Source organism: Diadema antillarum, unplaced genomic scaffold (assembly GCF_040938485.1).
Source record: "Diadema antillarum isolate AM-2024a unplaced genomic scaffold, OU_Dant_1.0 seq00000460_RagTag, whole genome shotgun sequence".
In the NCBI taxonomy this organism is placed as follows: Eukaryota; Metazoa; Echinodermata; class Echinoidea; order Diadematoida; family Diadematidae; genus Diadema; species Diadema antillarum.
This window is the reverse complement of record NW_027271431.1, coordinates 215,902-239,096: the sequence shown is the minus strand read 5'-3', so window position 1 is coordinate 239,096 and position 23,195 is coordinate 215,902. Positions and strand designations below refer to the sequence as shown.

At 40.2% G+C, this 23,195-nt stretch overlaps 1 protein-coding gene across 1 annotated transcript in view; it reads left to right on the top strand.

The window, feature by feature from the left end:
- The window catches only part of LOC139733103 (gamma-aminobutyric acid type B receptor subunit 2-like), a 144,623-nt gene that overhangs the window by 85,054 nt on the left and 36,374 nt on the right, over nt 1-23,195 (top strand). Inside the window, exons 2-5 of the mRNA XM_071643946.1 lie at nt 15,836-15,973; nt 17,034-17,204; nt 22,076-22,180; nt 22,799-22,864. Of these exons, the coding sequence (XP_071500047.1) occupies nt 15,836-15,973; nt 17,034-17,204; nt 22,076-22,180; nt 22,799-22,864 (480 nt within the window). The remainder of the gene's footprint in view (nt 1-15,835; nt 15,974-17,033; nt 17,205-22,075; nt 22,181-22,798; nt 22,865-23,195) is intronic.

Genomic DNA, 23,195 nt, shown 5'->3' with positions numbered 1-23,195 from the left:
TTGGCGGATGAACGAACAGTCATCGGCACTGACACCTGTAGACCGTTGTAGGCGAAGGGAATAGATAGATATAGAGATAGATAGATAGATAGATAGATAGATAGATAGATAGATAGATAGATAGATAGATAGATAGATAGACAAATAGATTGATAGATAGATTAGATAGATATACAGATAGATAGATAGATAGATAGATAGATAGATAGATAGATAGATAAATCATTTGTTATAGATAGATGAATAGATAGATGATAAATGAATAAATAAAAAGAAAAAAATAATAACATAATCAGTTGATAATCAATTAATTAATAAAGGAATAGATAGATAGGTAGATAATTAGACGGATAGATAGAGAGATAGACTGATAAAAATTTATCTGTGAGTATTGTGTGAACATGTGCCATGACTAAAGAGAATCAAATTGTATTGCAAATTCCGGTTTCTCAAGAGAAAGCTCGTGAGCTGTTTTAACTTGATGCCTATGTTTGCATCAGATACAGTCTCCAGACTAAATGATGGATATTAGAAACAATTTCTTCCGAGAAGTTTCTGTCTTGCCGGACGTGTCGGCAGCACTGAGCAAGTGTGTGCGTCTGTGCTTGTTTTGTTATGTTTATTGAAGTATTCATAGATAAGCAATGCTTGGCAGCTGGTTTTTGAATATCTGACATGGCCATGTATAAATATGAAGGGCACCCGCTGGTCTTTCACATACTTAATGCTTTGATTTTCTTTGTGAAGGTCAAATAAGATTCGTCAGAGTATTGAATGTGTACCAACGATGGAGCCACTGAAACTCAGAGACTCTGCACACAGACTATAAAGTGTACTGCGCAATAATGAAGTGTAAATCAAAGACTGGATGCCTGATCTGGCGCCCCAATACTCGTCAAATCAAATTAATTTCCTGCCGAGAAGTATGACACGGGGAAAGAAAAGATATGGATGAGATATCTTGAGTAAATAGTGGAGAGTTATGAGGGTGAGACAGTAAGGTCTTGAGCACCCTCTCCTTGTGTCTATTAAAAGCTACCCTCCCTCCCCCTCCCCACTCACATCTTGGTCTCTCCGCCCCCCCCCCCCCCCCTCTCTCTCTCTCTCTTTCTCTGTCTATGCTAGCTGCCCTATCACCCTCCACATATGATCCTTCGCTCCGGATGCCCGATGAACTTAACCCAATTTCACATCTTTACCCACCCACCATTAACGACGGAGCCCTATATTGGGGTTGGCGGCAAATTTTTGCCCCAAGTCACAACCTTATTGAGCGTGTAACAAGTTTGGGGGTTTTCAGAAAACTCATCTAACGTTTCACGGCCCAGAGCGGGAGTGAGTTAGTCACGTTGCTACAGGTGAAATAATATCCTCACGTGTGCAATGGCGGGAAATAGAAAAAGACAAGATCAAAACTAACACAAACATGAACCGGGCAAAGATTATGCTCAGTTTAAAGCTGTGGCTTGTAGTCCTAAAATCAAAGCTAAAGAAAAATATTTGCTCTGATTGTTGGCGCCACTTTGTCCTGCTAATTATTTGCCGTAGATTTTTGAATTCCCGTAACAACACAAACCTCAGAAGGGGTATGTTATTTAAGAAATACTGCCCTTCTGAATGTACAAATTGCAAGAGATTCACCCATGGTAGATATGCCAATAAAGAGCAATTATAAAGAAAGACGTTCATTCGATGAGGGTTTAGAATAATATTAAAAACATGCTTATGATTTTGTTTGTTTGTACCATAATATGCTGGTTGCTTAATTGTGGGGATAACCATCTTGCAATACTTCGCTAATATGAAATACGCAGACACAGACAGACAGAAACATACACAGACACATCCACACACACACATCCACACACATACACACGCACGCGGGCGCGCGCGCACATACACGCACACACCACACACACACACACATGCTACTATTAAAGAAAAGGAAATCTTGTAAAAATGGTAGCTGGATTTGTGCGCTCAGCCAAGCGCTAGCTCGCAAGGGTCATGAAACGTGACTTATGGCATCGATTAGTGGATAATATGCTATTACTGATCTATCGTGGTGAAAGGGTAATGCCTTTTAGGCGACCATTTCGAGACAGAGTGGCGTAATTCTTTCTTAATGTCCTCGTGAGTATGGCAACAAATAGTTCCTATAACTTATTCGGTCACCCCTGACGCCAAACGCCGTGATGCCAAAACCCATTGGTCAACGGAATGGTCAGTCCATTATGGCTTTAATGTTGAATGTCATTAGGTATATGCAAAATGTGTGTGTGTGTGTGAATAAGAGTGTGTGTGTATATGTGTTTGGGGTCTATCCTTACCAATATCCATTCCACATTTTAAAAAGATATATACTTCTTTCCAGTCCTTTTCGATGTTGCTATATCAAATGATGAGAGAGAGGGAGAGACAAAAGGAGTTCTTTTAACGGCATTCTTTAATTGAAACACTTTTCCATCATTTGTGATGTAATTTAAAATACTAGTAGACGATTCCGGTGCCACTCAATTTATGAAATCGGGAGAAATGTAAGGAAATGGCTGAGAATGTGGAGGAGGAGGCGGAAAGGGAGGAGAAGGATGAGGATGAAAGGGAGGAGGAGGAAGGGGAGGAGGAGGATGAAAAGGAGGAGAAAGGGGAACAGGAGGAGGAGGAGAGGTAGAGGAGGAGCAGGAGAAGGTAGAGGAGGAGAAGGAGGAGGAAGATGAGGAGGAGGAGAAGGAGGAGGAGGAAAATGAGAAGGTATAGGAGCTAGAAGAGAGAAAAGAGGGAGGGGAGGAAGGAGTAGGCAAATGAGGAAGAAGAAGCGGAGCAGGAGGAAGAGGCGGGGGAGGTGGAGAAGAAGGAGGAGGAGGAGGAAGATGAGAAGGTATAGGAGCTAGAAGAGAGAAAAGAGGAAGGGGAGGAAGGAGTAGGCAAAGGAGGAAGAAGAAGCGGAGCAGGAGGAAGAGGCGGGGCAGGTGGAGAAGAAGGAGGAGGAGAAGGAGGAGAAGGAGAAGGAGGAGGAGGAGGAGGAGGAGGAGGAGGAGGAGGAGCAAGCAGGAGTGCATTCTGCTGGTAAACAAGCGTATATGCGTCATCCAAGAACGCCGTGTGTCTGGCGACAAATTGAACGCTATTTATCATTCACAAGGAAAGAACAATAACAGAAAAGAAACTCAACAAACCCAAGTAATGAATGTGTATCAAGGTTTTCTGTTTTCATATCTGCACGATACAAGGCAAGCATGAGACATTTCACATTGTAACTGCATTCTCAGCTCAGTTTAAGATTGTTTTCTAATATTGGCTTTGAAGGAGTGTTTGAACGAATAACGGAATGGTTTTTTTTTCTATTAATGTGTGAGACGCTCAAATGAATCTGACACGAACAAGTATTCAGTGCTTCATGTGCAATTCAATTCTTTGGGCTTCCTACCGGACATGAAATTTGATAAAAGGGAGACGTTTATTCCATGACAATGAGTAACAATATTTCTAATGTCAAACTTCTCGGAGAAAAAGAGCATACAATGGACACACTGTCCATTGTTTGTTCGCCATTGTTGTGGCGCTCAGTGACTTTTTGGAATACAATGTTCTCCCAAGAAAGGCCGAAATTCAACTCAAAGTGATGAGGGTTTTGCATTGTTTGTTGTTGTTGACGTTGTTGTTGTTTGTTTTTGCTTTATGAGTAATTTCGTTTTTGCGGACTAGGCTTTTGGGTCGATATTATTATTATTGGTTTTTAATCAGTCTGTGACGGACTCATAACGACGCTATATTGCCAACATCAAGTTTACAGTTATCACACATCTAGGGAGTTTAGGAAGATATAGGCACCCCCATTACTGGCGAATCTTGATCCTGTGTCAGGGTTGTTATCTTTAATGTTGTTAAGGATATTCTAAAATCCTTACAGGACATAAAGCACGTTCGTCAATAATAACATGGCTCCTTCAGAATTGCTTTATTTCCCTCGCTTTGGTTGATTCCTACCCTGATGAGAGTAAACATGGAAACTTTCAAAGAACACAGGTGGCGAACGATGAAACGTGTTGGAATTTATTGTGATATGAACAAAGAGAAATGTTAAAAAAGGGGTTAAACGAAAACCTAGTGTAAGATTCAAATTCACATTTGACAAAAAACAAGAAGAAGCAAATACATTGTACATGAAAACGTGTGCAGGTGTTTAACTCACGTCTGTTGTACATTCACTTCTTACGTAGCAGAGGATCCTGCGGATTTTCTACAGTCTCATCATGATTATCCTACACGAGATGAGTTGAACACGTTTTGATCGTGTGCGTGCCGCTATCACTTTTATCACAAGCAAGCAAGCAAAGTGACACGTGGATACACATGGGCCGTGGTCCCATATCTCACCCACGTGGTAGTGTGATCACTTCTCGAATCTCATCGGGACATGAAAAGCATTTTGACAGCTGGAAATGAAATATGTCAAACAAATGTTAGCAAGGTATGTGGGTCATGATCGTCGACATTTTCAGGCCATTTTTGTTTTGCCTAATCTGAACATGAAATATTTCTTGCATACATTCAAAGAATGTCATCTCTCTCAATGTATTACAAGCCATCTAAGCATGGCCCTTAACATTCATTCATAAGTTTATGTCCTTCAAGTACAGAGAGAATGAGTAATTATTGATAGTGCCTCCACGTTGAGAAAGCGGTGGACAAAAACACAGGCCATTATATTCTTCTTTTGTGTAGATATTCATATAATATACATGAACATTATATACCATATACAATATCTTATACAAATATAACTTATGTACGTTCATTAAACCTGTTCTATGAAAAGAAAAATCGTCGACGCTCGACTAATCGAAAAGGAGGATGTCGACGTATGTTACATCTCTCTTAATGGCGCTGTTATAGTTGTATCTCTTTGTACTCGATGCCTCGGCGGAAATACTGGCACCTGTCTGATTCCACGGTAAAAGAAAGAATTAAAAAAGATCATTGAGTCCCGATTATCCTTGCACTCTGGGCGGTATGTTGTCTCTTGATTCGTCATTGGATATCTGCCTCTCTTCAAAACAAACCAACTACTGCAGCGGGAGACAAGTACTAACGACTGCGGCTTTTGAATCTTTTAGTGACTTATTAGCCGATGTTTCATACGAGGCCATTATCAGAGGACGAATGGTTGAGCCTAACACATTAAATCAATCACTAGATGAATTCTAGAATGTTACATTGTCTGTAGGGATTACCTCATCTTTGTGAGAAGAGAGTCTTAAATTCGACGACACTTACTAATAAGTATACGACACGCTACTTATAGGTCAAGCGGGCCATAAACTAGAGTCTTCATGTGATTGTCTTTAAAGGCTACCAGAATCTTCTAAAACCGACCCACAGTAAATCCCTGGGTTGCTCTGTTTTATTAAATCAAATTTGTTCGAGAAATCTATATGCACTTGATGTCAGACTCCTCCCCCCCCCCAAAAAAAAAGGAAACCACACAAAACAAAACAAAACAAAACAACAATAACAAGACGAATCTATGTAGCCTTACATAAGGATGCTTCAAGCCATCAACGCTAATCCTGTACATTATGGAGGGGTTTCACCAAGATGGTCGCGGACCAAGATTTTCCGTTACATTCGTCCAAATTCAGTTGATTAGGATGGACGTGATATGAAAACGTTACAGGTGTGTGCGTGCGTGCGTGTGTGTACGTGTGTGTGTGTGTGTGTGTGTGTGTGTGTGTGTGTGTGCGTGTCATGGTATATGTGTGTATTTATGAGTATATATATACATGTATTGGTATTTGGTGCACAAAAGATCTCTTCCAACAATTAGCCGAACAGATGGTGCAGTGGGGGGATGACTGACAGAGGCGGGTAAAGGTCAAGAGAGTTCAGAACCAGGACGTTTTCAATCATTCACCCGAGAAAAGCGAAGATGGACCCAAAAAATTGCAGACGGACGGACGAAGAAAAGAGGCCAAGATGCATCTTGTCTTCGTTTAATTGCTCCAGATACCAACGGGAGCGGGGCGAAATTAAACCCTTCTCAGACTTTGCTCTCTCGTTAGCTACTGATCAAGTTGTTTGTCCGCCCCTGTCCAGTCGTCTTGCCGTTAATGGCTATCGCAGATTGCTTTTATCCGGTATGCATATATATATATACATATATATATATATATATATATATATATATATATATATATATACACCTTCGTCAGAATCGGCAGCCGTGACGTCGGGATGGAGGAAAGAGATCATTCTTTATTATTTTTCGAATATCTTTTAGAAGCATTTCACTTCCACCAGAACGAGAAATGCATTAACACTGTCTGTTTTTAGTTAAAAGTCGTTAATGGAAGCGTAGAGATTGGAGATGATGAATCCTCACGCCCACGATGTGCCCCCGCGTGAAAAAATCTAGAATGCAGTCCTGTGGACATTTAACGTGTGAATGACTACCCAAATCCTCTGTCCATTTCTGATTCTAACCCCCTTCCCCCTCAAAAAAGAAAGGAATAGATAACGAATCTAATCTGCAGCAACAATAGCAACGACAATTTGTACATTAAGGTCGGGTTGCTGTCTGGACTTAGTCATGGAGTTCGTGCCCTTTAAGACAGCTCCAATGATGAAAAAACCGCGAAAGTTTTGTTGTTGTTGTTGTTGTTGGTGGTGGTGGTAATTTTGTGATCTTTACAGAGTGTTCTATAGCACCCAATCACTCTGATTCCATGTTCTTTTGTGTACATCTCAGCAATGTTTAGAAGAAAGCATGCGCCCATCGCTACCTCCCAAGTCTCCGCCAATGATTGCGATCCCCTCTAGCAGTCATCTGGGGCATGTGTGTCTGGTGTAATACTTCCGTGTTTGCTTACTGTTTCGCTAATTGACTGGATGTGTTTTTCTTTTTTTTTCTTTTTTCTTTTTTTTTTTTGGGGGGGGGGGGGTTTCGATCAGTATCTCATTACTCACGTATCTGAACCAGTATACATTTTGGGTTCCCTTTCAATGACCTTTATTTTCTGAAAATAATATACAAAAGTACAGATAATATTGCAATAGTTTTGAATATGCTCATCTGATGCTTGGCAATGGTTGGGGCACATTACTAAAATTGAAAAACTGGTGGCGTTTTGGTTTGATGTTTATAGCATAGTTTGTTGTGCTTACAGTGTTCTGTACATCCTGTTAGTGCTGGATTATTTTGCGTGGTAATTTTGCGATGCCTTGCTCGTAGGCTTGCTGAACCGATGTGCCTAAACACTGCTTAAAGGTGTTGAAATTATTGAAATTGGCGATTATATTTAGATTGTTGTAAACGTATTGGAGATCGGTTCACAAACGACTAAAGAACCTGAAGGAGAAATGTTGCATGTTTTCTTTGTTTGCTTTTTAAAGTTTTTGTTTTCAAGTTGTGATCGCTGTTATCACCTTTACATTGGCGCAGATCTGAAGACCGAAATTAGGGATGAATGATTTCAAAAGTCGCAAGGATTGGTGTTTACCCGTGGCACAACACCCACCTGTTGTTAGATTGACAATGTGAAGAAAATGACATTAAGTAAGTTTTTTTTTCACACCATACATTGTATCTGCCTGTTAAGCCATTCCCTCCAGTGACTACCCATTAAGCTATGAAAGGTTTTTTATCATCATTTTACCGCAAGACAAACAATACACATACAAGATACTTGAACAATCTTATTGCCTGTGTTGTATGTGAAACAGCGTCAGGCATTTGTCACAGGTATTATAAACTAAATGACAAGTGCCGGTGGTATTCGTAATTCGATGCCACAAAAGGATAAATTGTAACGGCGGCTGAGGTTAATGAAAAACTCTCCTCACTTTACTTAGATACTTTTGGTCTTTAACTTTTCGCGCTGACGATAAGGCGCCCTCCTGATATAAGCGGTGACATTTTCGTGTTCTTTTGTCCCAGGTTTGCCCCCGCCTTACGAAGAAAATATCGAATTGCGCCCCTTTCTTTTGACTACCCCCAGATGGCTTACGTCCTCTCATAGAACACACCTCACCAAAGAGGTTCTGATTTCTATAAAGAGAGATGCAGAGACAGACGGACAAACAAAGAGACACAAACAAACTGACAGTATCGTGACACCAGTTAGAATAGACCGAGAAGGGCTAGCAATCTCGAGGGGACCGTGTTCCAGTTTATTTCCTCTGTCCTTTTGTTGATGACCCGATGTTACCCTCTAACAAACATCGAGATTCTTCAGCGAAATTCTGGCGGGGATATATTCTGAGGGGAAAAAAGAAGAATCCATACCCGCTAGTAACAAAATAATGTCCCAAAGGGTAATATTTCAATAACCTGGAGTTTGTAAATGATATTGTTAGGTGCTGCCAAAACTGCTGATTAAACATAAAGTACAGTATGACAAGACCTGCCTTCTCTCAAGGGGATATTTCACTCAGTTTTCTTCTTCCTTCTACTTTTTTTTACAATGTCTTAAAAACAGACAAGAACACTCACACACGCACGCCCAAAACAATCACACACACACACACACACACAAACTCACACACATTATATGTATATCTATTCATTTATTCATATAAGATCATGTGTGTGTGTGCAACCACTGTATCCAAGGTCGTAGATATTGCTTTCCAGACAAATGAAAAAAAAAATGGTTATTCGTACAAAGGCCCCTAACTCCAAATTGAAACTGCAATACGCAACACCCCACGAGATCAGCCGAGCATTCTAAAACTGGTCTTCGTTTTTTTTTTTTTTGTCGATACTGTTGTTGTTGCTGCTGCTGCGACTGTGTGTTTGAGTGTGTGTGAGCGTGAGAGAGAGAGAGAAAGAGAGAGTGAGTAAGTGTATGTCGTAGCGTGATCTTGAAAATGTGCTACCGGTTTCCTTTGATCGCGATTGAAAACATCAGTTATTCTCGGGTAGTATTCGTGGGTGACAGAATGCGATATCTCTGAAGCTGACCGGGTTTTGCCTTCGGAAAAAAAAAAACCTCAAGGAAAGTGATTGACAGTGTAATGACAGAGAAAGTGCATTGCCCATCTGTCAAATGAAGCGACCCTATACCCCTGGAATGTCATTAAGGTGCGGCGAATATAGACTCACACAGTAGAAAAGAAAGGGATACATAGGGGAAATGTGATTTTTCATCACAACCGTGTGTGCGACAAAGTACGAGAATGAGGTAGGAGAGAGACGAGAAGTGAGAGACCAAATTAGAGACCTCGAAATGTTCGGACTGATGAAAGTGAGCTGCCTTACGCTTTGCTGGCTTTTAAAATGGAACGTGGCCTACCGTGCCAGAAATTCAATCATATAAGAAATGATGGTAGAAACCAAAGTCAATTCTATAAAATGACTCGGTTCTGAAGGTCGCTTACAGGTGCATTTAGTTATCGTAATAAATGCGTAAGATCGGTGAACCAGAGCGAAAGCTATTATGTAACACTGTCATTTAAAGGGATGATGCAGTATTGGTGGAGATGAGAATTGGGCTTTTAACTTTTTGCGAGATACCAAGAAAACCCTTATGAAATAGTACAGAGCATACCATTTTAAGAGGAATTCAAAGTTTATTTGATGAAAATCCGGTTTGGAGTAACGGAAACATCTAAAAACAAAGTAAAACAAAGCGATCGTAATAAAAGGTGGGTCCCACACTTTATTAGAATTGCTCTGTTTTGGGTATCTCAACCATTTCAAAACAAATTTTCATCAAGTAAACGTTGAATTCCTCGTGGAATTACATGCTCTTTCATAATTCATAACAGGTTTCTCATTATCTCACCAAAAAATGATAGAAACCTGAAATTTGGTCTCAACCAAAACTATACGATCGCTTTTAAGTCGAACAAATTCGAGTTCTACCATACGATCATTATGAACACTATTTGCAGGACATATATCTCTCACACATATGTTCTAGATGGTATTCATATACAGGCTTGTCCTTAAGTATTTCGTAGTAGTTATTTTCATCATCACTCATTTATCATCCCATTTGCCATGACCGTCGTCATTATCATTTTTACTACTCTTATAGCAGAGTTTTCAATACTATTTTCGACATGACTACCATCATCGTCATCCATCGATATCATATCACATTTCTCATTACCCTCATCGCCTTAACATGAAGGTCCGAATTTACGAAGGTGGAACAATCTTTGTCCATGGTTCAAACCATGGACAAACGTATGGGGCGCCAAGTGTCACATGGCCTATTTCGTTACAAAATGTTAACATTTCATTGACGAAATGACTGATTTTGTAACGAAATAGGCCATGCGACACTTGGCGCCCCATACAAAACTACGGTCTTTGTAGAATTCGTGAATTCGGACTGAAGAGTTTGTCTCAAAACGAGTTATCTCAATTGTTGTCAATTTGAGATAGTTGGGTCTAAAGCTGCCGAAAAAAAAATGGGAGGAATAAGAGAATATAGAGTATCAGTATTCTGTCAAAAGTTTTCAGATTATTTCTTGTTAAGCACAAATGAGGTATCACTGGAAAAGTTTTATTTGCTCTATCTGATGATGGAGTTACTTTAGAATTCTTAGAAGTTACACTTAACAGGTTATGCGATCAAATTCTACACATTCTTGGCATAATCATTATCATTTTAGCATGAACAATTTAACAATTTAACCAAACAAGAAGTACACACCACGTGTTACGTATTTTTAGTTTCATCTTTACTGCAGATAAAGCAACATGACTTCTTTCATTGCCTTCATATACTGAAATTACCACTGAGGTTAGTAGTTGGCATGCCTGTTCGATTGACACGATAGAATTAGTACAATACTTATCTCCATCCGAGTAGAATTTTCCTTCATCTAGCACATTTTTCGACTTAAGGGAGGCTGACTGTATTCTTGAATTAAATGATTTTAGATAATCAGTCGTGGCAGGCAATTACTAAGGTACCTAATCATGTAAAAGTATGTCTTACGTCTGCTAAATGATTCAAAGAGTAATAGTGAGATTGATTTGACACAACCAAGCAAAATACTGCAGCCATAAACCTGGCCCTGTGACACTTATTACTAGTACCCAATATCGCTCTATCCCTACAAATAGTTCCCACTGTCATAATTTTAGCCCATCCAACCTCTGTTGTTTTCCTTTTTAAAGTGATTACTATCAGCCAACGCCACTAAAATTGGCCAAGTCGTCGCGGTGTATTGACAACTAAGGGGGGAAAGAGATAAGACAAGATGTATGACTGAGCAAAACACTGGGACAAAAATAGAGAATTCACGTAGGGAGGGTCGTAAAGTTTGACAGGGTACTCGGTAGTCGCGATTTTTAGCACCAAGCACAGATAAACATCAGTGTGTGACAGCTTATGATGTTGCCTTATCTTGACAGGGGACATAAATTGAATTCGTCTAACACGTATCTTCGAGCATCGAGGTTGCAGGCTAATGAGTTGCATTCGTCTGCACCGTGTCTTGCGGTCATGATCTTAGGTAGATATGAAAGTTTCAGCAAAATCCAGCAGTTACATCGGTCGGCGTAAAGTAGGCTCCTTAGATATGAAATGATGGATTTTCAGGATGATAAACAACTGAAGAGTGTGTTTGAGGCCCGATTATGGTTACGAAGAAAACATTTGCCAGGGGAGCGAATTAAAAAGATATCTCGATGCAATTTCTTCTTTAATAACTTAAAGGGTAGTCCTATCAGCAGATAGAAACTGTACTGTTACATTCTAAATATTCTTTTGTCTCTGGGTCTACGGATTTTACAGAGTAAATATTAGGTACAGCATTTAATTTTGCACTTTAATGAAAACTGGGACCCCCGTCCCTTTACCCCTGTTCCCAAGATAGATCGGAAATGAGGGTAAAGACGTAAAATCCACTTCGAAGCGTCAGGGAATCACACAGCACTCATGCCCCACGCCTTGCTATCGTCATACCCATTGACTTCACCGACGACAGTGGGCGACCACGCAGTGCTCGATGTCATTTGGAAACCAAGACGGGTGCCGCGGGGACTGCCACCACTCCTTGGCGTGGTCTAGCATCTATTACAGGCAAGCTGTGGAAGTCTCGGGGCATTTCTAGGCTCTGACCACTTTGGCTTTATGAGCCCGAGTTCGGAGTATAGTCTTGCAGAATTAAACGACAGCACGGCAGGGTAGCCACTCAAACTTCCCCCATTGTCCTTTTGCATTCGTCCACGTCAGGATGACGTTGGCTTTCTCTTGTATTTACCCCCCTTGAGACTGGTGCGCAGTTTCGGCAATGAATTGACCTCTTTTTAAGGCGAGATCATTTAGTGGTGTGTGGTATCTCCAAAAAGAAAAAAAATCATCCTAACCAATTGTCGTTGTTCCCACTAGCTTGGATTCCATCAAGGTATGGGAACACGACACTGAGACCTTTGGTTAGAAATCGGGGTGAGAAGTAAGTAGCAGCTTAATGAAAAGCCCCTCCGACCGAAGCGGGTCGGGAAATGGATTTGAATTGGCCTAATGGAGCTAAGCATCTATCCATTAGACAGACAGTGGGACACGGAGAGCAAAGAACTTCTCACAGAGGTTTTCTCGAAGAACTGTTTACCAAGTCAAATCAAACAATTCATCTGGGGCGCCTCAGAAAGAGTTAATATCATATTGGTGTCTCCTGCAGATTACCGGCAAAATGTTGAACAGGATTCAAGTCGTAATGCTGAGATGTGCATTACACATATCTTTGTAACAGGTTTTTGTGTAAGATACAGAAAAGAATGTTCCATAAAAGATGTCACTATCAGCCAACTTCGGGCGTACGGGGGTGAATACGCATGTTTATAAGTGTACTGTTTCATTGGGATTTAGTCCGTTTGTTGTGGTAATGGCTATATCGAATGTAAACAAATTGGAATCTCTGTTTATGCTGTAATCAGTTTTACATATTCATGTTAACTTCATCTCTTTTGCGCACCTACTTTGATACTAGGGCTCATATGAGTTGTAATCCGTAGTATCTGTAATAAGTCTACCAAGGGGTATCACCTCTGCTACAGTTGATGTGTTGTTAATATCCTGCAGTCGTCGATTACTCATCAATCCCTTAAGAAATTATCTTTAGAGGGATTAAGATGAATGGGATGGTACATCACATTTGTGTGGCTGCTTATTAAGTCTAAACGACAAATTCCCTGCTATACTCAAAATATCAAAAGTATATACACTTGTATACTTCAACTAAATAAATTATGCACTCTCATCCCATGCCCTGTCGTCAGTTTACCTGGAGGCTGGCCGACCAAAAGATATAAGTCAAATGAAATAAAAATGAATCAAGAGAAACTTGTATTAAACAAAAAAAAAACTGCAGAGTGGTCAATATAGAGGACTCCGTAGCGGTTCTGCCTTTTCCGTTCACGCGTACTTTCCAAGCCGGACACTGACACCTGTGATATTGCGAGATATTCGTCGCTCGCTCAACACGGTGTGACGTAACACCGTCACCCACCCTCCGCATAAGATTACGGGAAGACGTTGGGTATGTTCAGGTGTCGTGGTAGGTAGCTGGACGGTGAAGACTAGGGTCGGGATGGGTAAGAATTTGCTCTAGCCCCGCGGGAATTTGCCGACAAATTTACGGCAGCTGGCAAAGCCCAACGGGATCTACGATGGCGCGGAAGATGTAGGCAGGCATTACCCCTGAAAGAAAGGGAAGGGTGTGAGATCGCGTCGGCAATGGTATAAGCTGCAGATTTATTCAAGCTTCCGTTAAGCGATTGTTTCCGGTAGTCACCTAATGAGCTGCTCAAGCGGTTAAATCCTCTCGTGTGTTTTTATTTTCTTCTGGTAAAATGAGGTGCAATCATCCACTAGTGGACAATTTGTGTGTGTGTGTGTGCGTGTGTGTGAGATAAAAAATTATCCAATATTCCAATATTACATGCGAGGTGCACTGTTCCAGTAGAAGTTGTTGCTATTTGATGGATATTTTCCCTTGTATTATGTTATAACTCGCTTTGCTTTAAAACTTGTTACAAGTAATTGAACATAGAAATAAGGATTATCAACTATTTTGAAATGTCCTCTTTACGTCGTATGAACCAGTGTCGTGAATTGGCATATTGGAATCTCACCAAGCGAGACAATGGGCACATTGAGTGTAAAGTGCAGCAGTAAGATCATGTACACCTATTATGTAGTCTTTATTATCGTTGGTCAGAAAATCAGCATGAGCTAAATGATTTTTTTTTAGTTTTCATCTGTCCATTCCATACCAGTTTCACTTGTTCTATTTATTTTCCTTGCATGTAGTTTTCCAGTCGAAATGCTTACACTGTAAAAACATCGGTGTTAGATTTAACACCATGGGTGGTAAATCTAACACCGATCAAGCTTTAATAAAGGACCACACCCACAGGTGTAGAAAATGTATTGTGACGGTGTTAAAAAGTGTTCACCTGGCACTTCGTGGTGTTAATTTGACACTGTGGCTGGTGATATTTTTGACACTGCGCTAGAGTTAATTAATTAATGACACCGCATGGTGTTGATTTGATATTGGTGGTGTTAATTTCAATGGTATAACACCCGTCCAGCTTCAATAGGAGACCACACCAACTGGTGTTACTATGGTGTAAATGTGTTTACACTTTTTTTTTCAAAAATCAAGTACTTTATCGGAAAATTCTTCATCGTCTTGTTCAGAATTAACAAGAAATTCAGTCCCTAAGAAACTACTAGTATTCAAAAAAAACCTATTTTATATTTTGAAATGACACCCGGAGGTGTTAATCTAACACCATGAATGAGCACCGGAAATTTAACACCAGCTCGGTGTTTCATATTTAACACCGGACTTTTTGCAGTGTACCAAGATTTAGGTAGTTTTTGTTTTTTCTGGTTTCTTCTCAAATATCCTCACATCACAAATGATGATAGTCACTCACTGTCAGAGTCAGTCTCGTTCCTTGATAGCATGACTGGTCAAACATCTGGAATTAGTGGACATTTACGAAACCCCACATGTTGAATGAAAGTAGTACTACATCACTCCGGTTTATTTCTTCACCAAGTTGGACCAGACGACAAGCGTTACCACACCGCCGAAGTACACGTTTTCTTACGCTCCTCCGTCGATATCTTAGGACTAACTGTCATCTTTTCATATCCCGCAGCAAGGCAGTAAAATGCGTTCTACTTAGCTGCACATTTATTGACATTGATTTTTTATCAATAATCAAATAATGATTTCTTGTTTATCTCCCTCATTCCGTCAGTTCGGTTTAATTTCATTTCTGGTTTCTTTACCCCGTGCGAGTACTCATAAAATGCAAAGTATACAAAAATGTCAAGAGATACGAACAAAATGGAAAAGGTATCTTCATGTCACAGTTATTAGACTTATTCTAACATATTTAGGTCGGATAAGGAAAAAAGGAGAGCAGTAGATTTATTATAGTTAGAGCTTCATTTAAGGTCCCTGCAGCAAAAATCAATTTTGCCATATTAATTCGAATAATGACCTTATTTTAAGTCATAGTTCCAAACAGAGATGATTGCCCGACGAATAAACCCACTTTAAAGTGGTTTTAGTGTGTGTTCAAACGACGTCTAGGTATGTTTTCAGGTTTACCTTTTCCTGTGCCTTTGAGAGTTATGTGCACAACGCTATGTTCTAGGGTTTTCTATGCTGATGTACACTCAAATAAACCAAAGGTTATAATGTGTTCTCACCCTCCCCCCTTCTCTTTGTATACACACGGTTACTCATTCCTTACTCAAGTAATCACTCCTTCTTTCCTTTCCTTTTCATTTCTTTCAGCTTATACTAATAATCTATAATTTTTCTTGTTTTTGTTTTTATTCTTTTCATCCAGTGCGATACCGGTGTCGGAGTAGACGCCCTCTACGACCAGCTGTACAAAAAGCCCACTATGTCGATGCTGCTGGGCTGCTCGTGCTCCGAGGTTTCCAAGCGGGTGGGCCAGATCCTGCCGTATTGGAACGTGGTCATGGTAGGTAAGGGCTCGTCCAAACTTTCTAGCTACAGAGCGAAAAGCCGAGAAGAAATTGCTAGATGAATCGCCCGCAGAAGTGGATGATAGATTTTGTGTGCTTGTGTGCGTTCGTGCGTGTCAGAGAACAATTATGAAGTACCGTCTTGAAACAAGACTAGTGCACATCAGAGAAAATAAAGTTCGTAGACATAAATATATCAAGAAAACTGAAAGGTAACACCAGTTGCTGTTGTTATGTGTTTATTTCTTTTTTTTGGGGGGGGAAGGCACGTGATACTTGCCCTTGCAATATATCTTCGCTAACCTGCAAAATGATCTTAATTTCATCTTTAAAAAATAAAAATGATACGATGACTCAAATCTTCTACAGCTTCATCTAGATTATTATCAGAAAATCTGATACTGCTTATGACGAGCCTTTGTACTAAGCACGTGTGTGTGTCTGTGTGTGTATGTATGTATGTTTGCCACATAATTTGTTGATTGTCGTTGTCTTCTGTTTAATGTCATGCATTAGACAGGTTTTAGAGGATTTAACAGAAGACAAGGACACTTGTAAATAAAGCTATTTCAAAACTTCTCTACAGAGAATTGTCATCATTTCGTTTTCACTTGGAATTCGAGCCCACCATCTCTGTGCCTTGTGATGCTGGCATATGAGAATTGAAGATCAAAAGATTGAGGGCTAATCGTGATTTTCTTTTGTTCGAGGAGCGGTTATCAAATGTCAAAAAGCCGTTCTTATTTCAAATTCCACCTGTAATTGAATGCGACTATATATCCGCCGTGATTACCTTTCCGCTCGGGTGACATGAAATTAAAACAAAATCATCCCCACAATCTTTAGTTGACAAATGCAAATACATCTGTTACAAGAACTGGGTATTCACTTTAGTTAACAAAGTTAAAAAAGGTAGAATTAAGTGCATTAAGGAAAGTCGATAGTTTGAAAGCCTTCAAAGATAATCTTGCCGGTCCCATCGACATCATGCTGTTTAAAATGTCCCTGATAGTTTGAGACAGTGATCCTCAGTGGATCTATCTTTCTCCCTCTCAGGTCTCATACGGCTCCACTTCCGTTGCTCTGACCGATCAAGAATACTATCCGACGTTCTTTCGCACCGTCACTCCAGACTCTTCCCACAATGCAGCGCGGGCTTCCTTCATCGAGTATTTCAACTGGAGCCTGGTGGCGGGCCTCAGTCAGGAACAGGAACTGTTTTCGCTGGTGAGTTCAAAGCGTTCCTTTCCAACTCCAGAGATTTCTGTGACGCCAAATTGAAGCGACGCCAATTCGATGTGGCGCCACTTTGACGCACTGCCGGTGAAATGCAGTGTACTGTTCACGCTGTTGACACGTGGCATTGGTGAAATATAGTACTGTTTTACTGCCTCGTAAATGTCTTTTCGAGGCAATGTCAATTTGATGCTTTCAGTCAGTTCAATACTGCCAGCGTTTTGACAAGTGTTAAGTGACGGCTCCATTATAGTTCTAATAGCATTAATCGTATTTCTACGTGGCAGAGCGGCCTATAAACACGCGATAAATAATGAGTTGACATTTACAGGGCAGTTACTATAATATTGCAAGTATCCGAATTTTATGTGTGTCGCGTAAGTGTTGTCGTTGCGTGTAAAATACGTTGCCTTGCGCTGGAAAATGTCAGCTTTATGGCATTGACGTGAAATGTAATTGACTACCAAAAAAATAGATATATATTTCAAGTCCCCCCCCCCCCCCCCCTTCTCGTCGCCAGTTGGGTTATAATAATGTTGGTATGTGGGTATGGAAGGTTTACGAGGGAATGAAGACTATACAGAGGATTTGGACGATACCTTAATGTGAGAATGTGAGTTCGAGTTATACATGGCACGTGATGTCTAAAACTTATGAAATACTAAAATCTCGACATGCTTACACAACAGCATAATTAAGTCTAGGCCGACAACGAGATAACTTTTTTTTCTCCTCTCGTGGGCAACGATGAAGCAGCTGTAGGATGATTATAGAGATACATTCTATTAATTTGACTTTCACGGCGGACGAACTCTGACACATTTCCTCCACATGGAACAGTTCAAATTAAGAGAAACTTATGTTTCCATGGTTTTTACACAAACATAATGACTTGTATTCCTGTATCCTTCCAGACTGGTCTGCATCACAATCGTACTTTAACCCGTTCTGTGCCAATGAATCAATTGTGCACAAATGTCACACACAAACCTATGGACAGGTAATAAACGAGACACACAGAGGTTTAAATCTACTCCGACAGAAACAGAGACATCACACCGTCACGGTCGGTCATTGAACTCAAATATAAACCATGGTGCTAAATCATAGCGTAGAAGTAACTAATCTTAATCTATAATCACAAAGATAAGTTATAACCTCAATGCAGCAAAAGTGTGTAACTGGTATGTCATTGACCGATTTCAAGCCGTGTCTAAAGACCTTTAATACTGTTGACTTCGAACGTACTGGGGAAATACGAGTGACCCGTTACCCACTGACTGAGTTATAATGCGCGTTCTAGATTTTTAGGAATTTGAAAGTGGACCACGTTCATGAATTCATGTGCAGTTTGAAGTTAGATATTATCTCTATCTCCTTGCGTTATATTCCTACCGCCTGGTCTACCTTCCCTTCACGTGTGAGTGACTGAATTAATTCAGTGGATTAAGTCCCCGGAGTATACTCTTGATGTATTTCGTTTCCCGGTGCTATTATCTCCCTATTCGAATGCAGAGGAAGTGGAAAGTGATGCCCAATCGAGCGGGTGGTATCGTGTTACTCTATTAAATCTGATACAAAGGATCATATATTATGGGAGAGGTATTCTCCACGAGCCCTATCAGGAAACTCACTGATAGCATTTGTGAGGCGAGGCACTCGAGGTTCTACGGAAGAACATTGTTAAACGTGTTTTTCCGTTACTGCACTCTCGACTTTGCTTCCCAATGTAATTCTTTAGATTTATTGCCTCCTCCCCCCCCCCTTCCATTTAATACTAGTCGAGATGTCAGTGAATTTCTTGAGGAATTATGTGGCCCTTTCAAGAAATCCTTTCAAGCCATTCTGTGTCATTTATCAAACATGCACTGTACGGCCTTGCTAATCGAAGGTCAACATGAATTTTTTAAAAGCTGCAGGGCATCGTGAGGAACATTAGGCTTCGTTAAATCGAAATGAAGGGCATGTAGATCACTACGCTGTCGAATAAAGAGCTACGGCTTTGCACTCTTAGAGTCTTTCATATCAAAAAGGCAAGCCAACCTGAAATGGAAATTTTTCTTCTGTTATTCTTAAGATCATTTCCTGCCTTCTTCTCTGGCTCTCGTATTACATCTCATTCTCAAGTGGGAGAACGGAATTCGAAGATCCGTGTAATCAGAGAGCGTATGCTCGGAAAAAAAAAACCCTCTGTAAACGCAAGGCACAATGTCCTACCCTCCTCCTTCTCTTCCTCCTCCTCCTCCTCCTTCTTCTTCTTCTTCTTCTTTCTTCGTAAAGAGACAGAGCTGAAACTGGTTTTCTGTTGTTCTCTTTCGTTATGTTTGGGGCACTCATTGAGATAAAGTTACAAACGAAACGTTTTAAAGAGCAAGGCAGTTGCACCTGTATAGTATCTCTTTGAAATGTTGATGTTCTCAATCTTAATTTACAAGTTTCCCTATACAGATCGGATCCATACGGAGTGTGTTATGGTGGCCAGTTTTGACCCTAAAAGATTTGCCGAGATTTGCGTGACCCTAAAAACAATGATTAGATTAAAGTAACGTCATAGGTACAATAATTGACTGGTGATTATGCCTAATATACTGCATGTATAGTTACATGGGTTGCATGACATGAAATGAAATTGTCATATCCTGTCGTGTAGACTTTCAGGCCGCTCAACTTTAAGCACAAGGAAACCCATCTTGATGAGAAAGACAAGTTTGTCCCATCCGGTAGGCTGTCAAAATTTTGGGAAGATGAAGATCTGCCAAATATGAATATTACACTAAATAATAACATATTACTATATAAAGCTTTCCCCTTCTTATTATGGACTTTATCATTATCATCCTTGGATCTATCACTTTTGAATAACGTTGAAACTTTTTTAAGCAGACTTTTCTTGTAAATGGCAACGAAAGTGGAGTGAGCATAATTGGAGCCGTTGTTCTGTTATTCTCTTTTTAAAGGCGCACTGGCGCGTTCTTCTTAATGATGAAAATCAATTTTCGAGTCAGTTTCATAATCCAGCAAGTAAAGCTTAAGATAAATTAATGACGATCTAGATCATGCTGGACAGTGTGCCTGTACCTCTGGGACGTTGATCATGAGCGATTGCTGCTCAATTTTCCTCGCATTACGACATTCTCTTATGATTTCATCCAATCCGTCTTCTCCGAAGTACAGCCCGTTTCCCTTCCTTACGTCCCGCGCTCAATAATACGCGACGAATGTTTCGATCATTCACCGGCTAATGTGCACTGAAAAGGTCGATTTGCATCGCAGGTGAACGCACGCGTTTATCTGCGCCATGTTGTCATCACCGTTCCTTCAACAAAACCGAGGTCACTTGACATAGAGGCAGTTCAGTCTGTCCAGTCCAATACAGCACTTCGCGTCCAGGCTCCAATTTTTCTCGTAAGTGGAGGAGTAGCATTGAGGAAACATTGGGGCTTAAACAGGGTTATCGAGGCTGTGTTACAGTTTGAAGTGCTATCGTACTTTTCTTCTCATCAATCTGTCGTTTAATGCGTGGTAAACTCAGAGGGGGGAACAAGAAGCTTGTTCTCATAATATTGCAATACCTGAAATCATGTGGGACGGTAGTTTGCAGTCATTATCGCCTCTTCACGATTATCCCAAGGAATACGGATACATATTTCAAAGAGCGCAGAAACCTTGAGACATTTTGCAGTTTACTTTGAAGATGCAACTTATGGGAGAAGTCATCTGCATTGCTTTACAGTAATGATGAAACGTATCTGACTGATACCATTTGTAACTAGTCAACCCGGATAAACCGCAGGAGCTCAAGTACCGTAGGACGTACATACGTTTTAAGTATGCGCTTGTTTTGACCTAACTTCTTTCTTTGAATTCTCCCCCATGAAGTGAATTGAAGTCCCTGAAGTTATTGGCCCGATTGCACAAAGGTAGTTAAAATAAAATCCGTGGTTTATATTTAGTCCACGGACTACAAACGAGCACATCTAGATGTGCATTTCACATGAGCCTGTCAGAGTACATCCGTGTTATAACATTGTTGTTGTAGTGGCCAAGTTCAATGGCGTAATCAAAATTTGTATGATCAATGGATGGGACTTACAGTTAACTTTTTTTATGATCATACACGTCATAGGTTCTAAGCTCTCTTCACATGAAACCAGCATGTAATGACATGTCGTAGGATTTGGAATCCTTTCCTTTCAAAGAAAATCATGGGAGGAGATTGAGAAATGATCCGTAAGAATTTCGACAGTTTGTTAATCAAACATAAGGGATGTTCTCCATATAATGTCAACTTTCCAGGTTGATAATCAATGAGAAAGACAGATTAAGAAGATGAAGGAAGGCTCAATTTTCAGCTATCCACCATTACATTTAACAATTAAGTTTATACAATCCTCTACATATCATAACTACGTATTTCGCTGATGAAAATTCGTCGATATCCCCCCCCCCCCTCTCTCCTCGTCCTCCCCCTCCTCCTCATCCAAAGAATCTCTTAATATTTCAAACTATTTGTATAAAGCTATCCGGTTCAATTACACAGTCGTGCAGTTGTACTTGTTTAGTGTTGCTGTAGGTCTTGCCATGCTTACAGTAATATTCTGATTAGATCACTACCTACGTAATACCCATCGTTTACCAGTTTTCACACACGAGTGTACTCCGATTGAGTGAAGTAAGTCCAAGGTTTTCCAAACTGTCTGCTACTTTAACTATGAAATACCTTTCGGCGATAAAAGAAAAAAAACAAGAGTCAAACGAAAGAATCGTTTCCACTTCTGTATCTATCCTGTATTTCACTGTTGACGAGGTTTTGTATTTTCTTTCTTTTTGTCTGTATGTATGGTGTCTTTTATTCCAAACAGGCCCAGACAACGATGAGCAAGTACTTTGAAACCGACACCAATATTACATTATCACCCGTGCTGCACTTTGTCGAAAATCCAGGACCACAGATGCAGAAGCTGCAGGTCAGTCAATAAATGAATGATAGATAAATAGATGAAAAGATAAATAGATTAATTGTGTAATATTGAATTGCTTAAGAATAATTTGAAGTGATAGGCACACTGTCATAAAACGTGTTCAAATACCGTAAACGTGTGGTATCCTAAACCTTGTAAAACAAGTGTTTAAATCAAAGTAAAAAAACAAACAAACGTGATTTGATCATGAGCGTTTCGGACTTTATAATCTTCCACTATGCTCACGTTCTCCGTCTTATTCCCAAAACAATGTTGTTTTATGCCCCCCTCCCCAAAAAACAAAATATGAATGGCTCTTTGTCAATACGATCAAAAATATAATTTTATTCTTTATTCATTATGCTTTGACAGTGATATACGAGTACCCTTTGTAGACACATTTCAAGAAGACGACCAAAATTGTACCATCTTGGAATATCAGGAGATCTTCCGTTTCTTGATTGGCTATTTTTTTTTTACTTAGTTGATGTCTGTCAAAATTCTAGGTGAATCACTAGACTTGCCCTTTTTTGTACCCAATGTGTTCTACATTTTTGCTTCTCCCCCCCTCCTCTCTCTCTCTCTCTCTTTCTCTCTCTCTCTCTCTCTCTCATATTTCTTCAGGACGCCGATGCAAGAATAATTATCGGAAACTTTCAAGAAAACGCCGCCCGTGCAGTATTCTGCGAGGTACGTTAATCGGGAATGAGAAAATATTGACACCTCATTTACCGTATATAGGTAGCCGTGCCTGTTGGAAAGATCACTGGGTAATTTGAACCCCAGAGACAAAGTACTTAACTTTTGAGTGTCTCCGCAAGAAGAAGGTGTGAAAATGTAAAAAGATGGATTGGTTTGTTGGCACTGGTAAATATGATAGGGTTTTATTTGGCCAAGCCGTCCGGATGAACTGGTAGAAGTTTCAATCAGGAAGCCAATCAATCACAAAGAAAGACAAAGGCCAAACTGTTCAAACCTAAATGTTCACATCGTTGCCTTCTCTGATGGACACATTATTTTT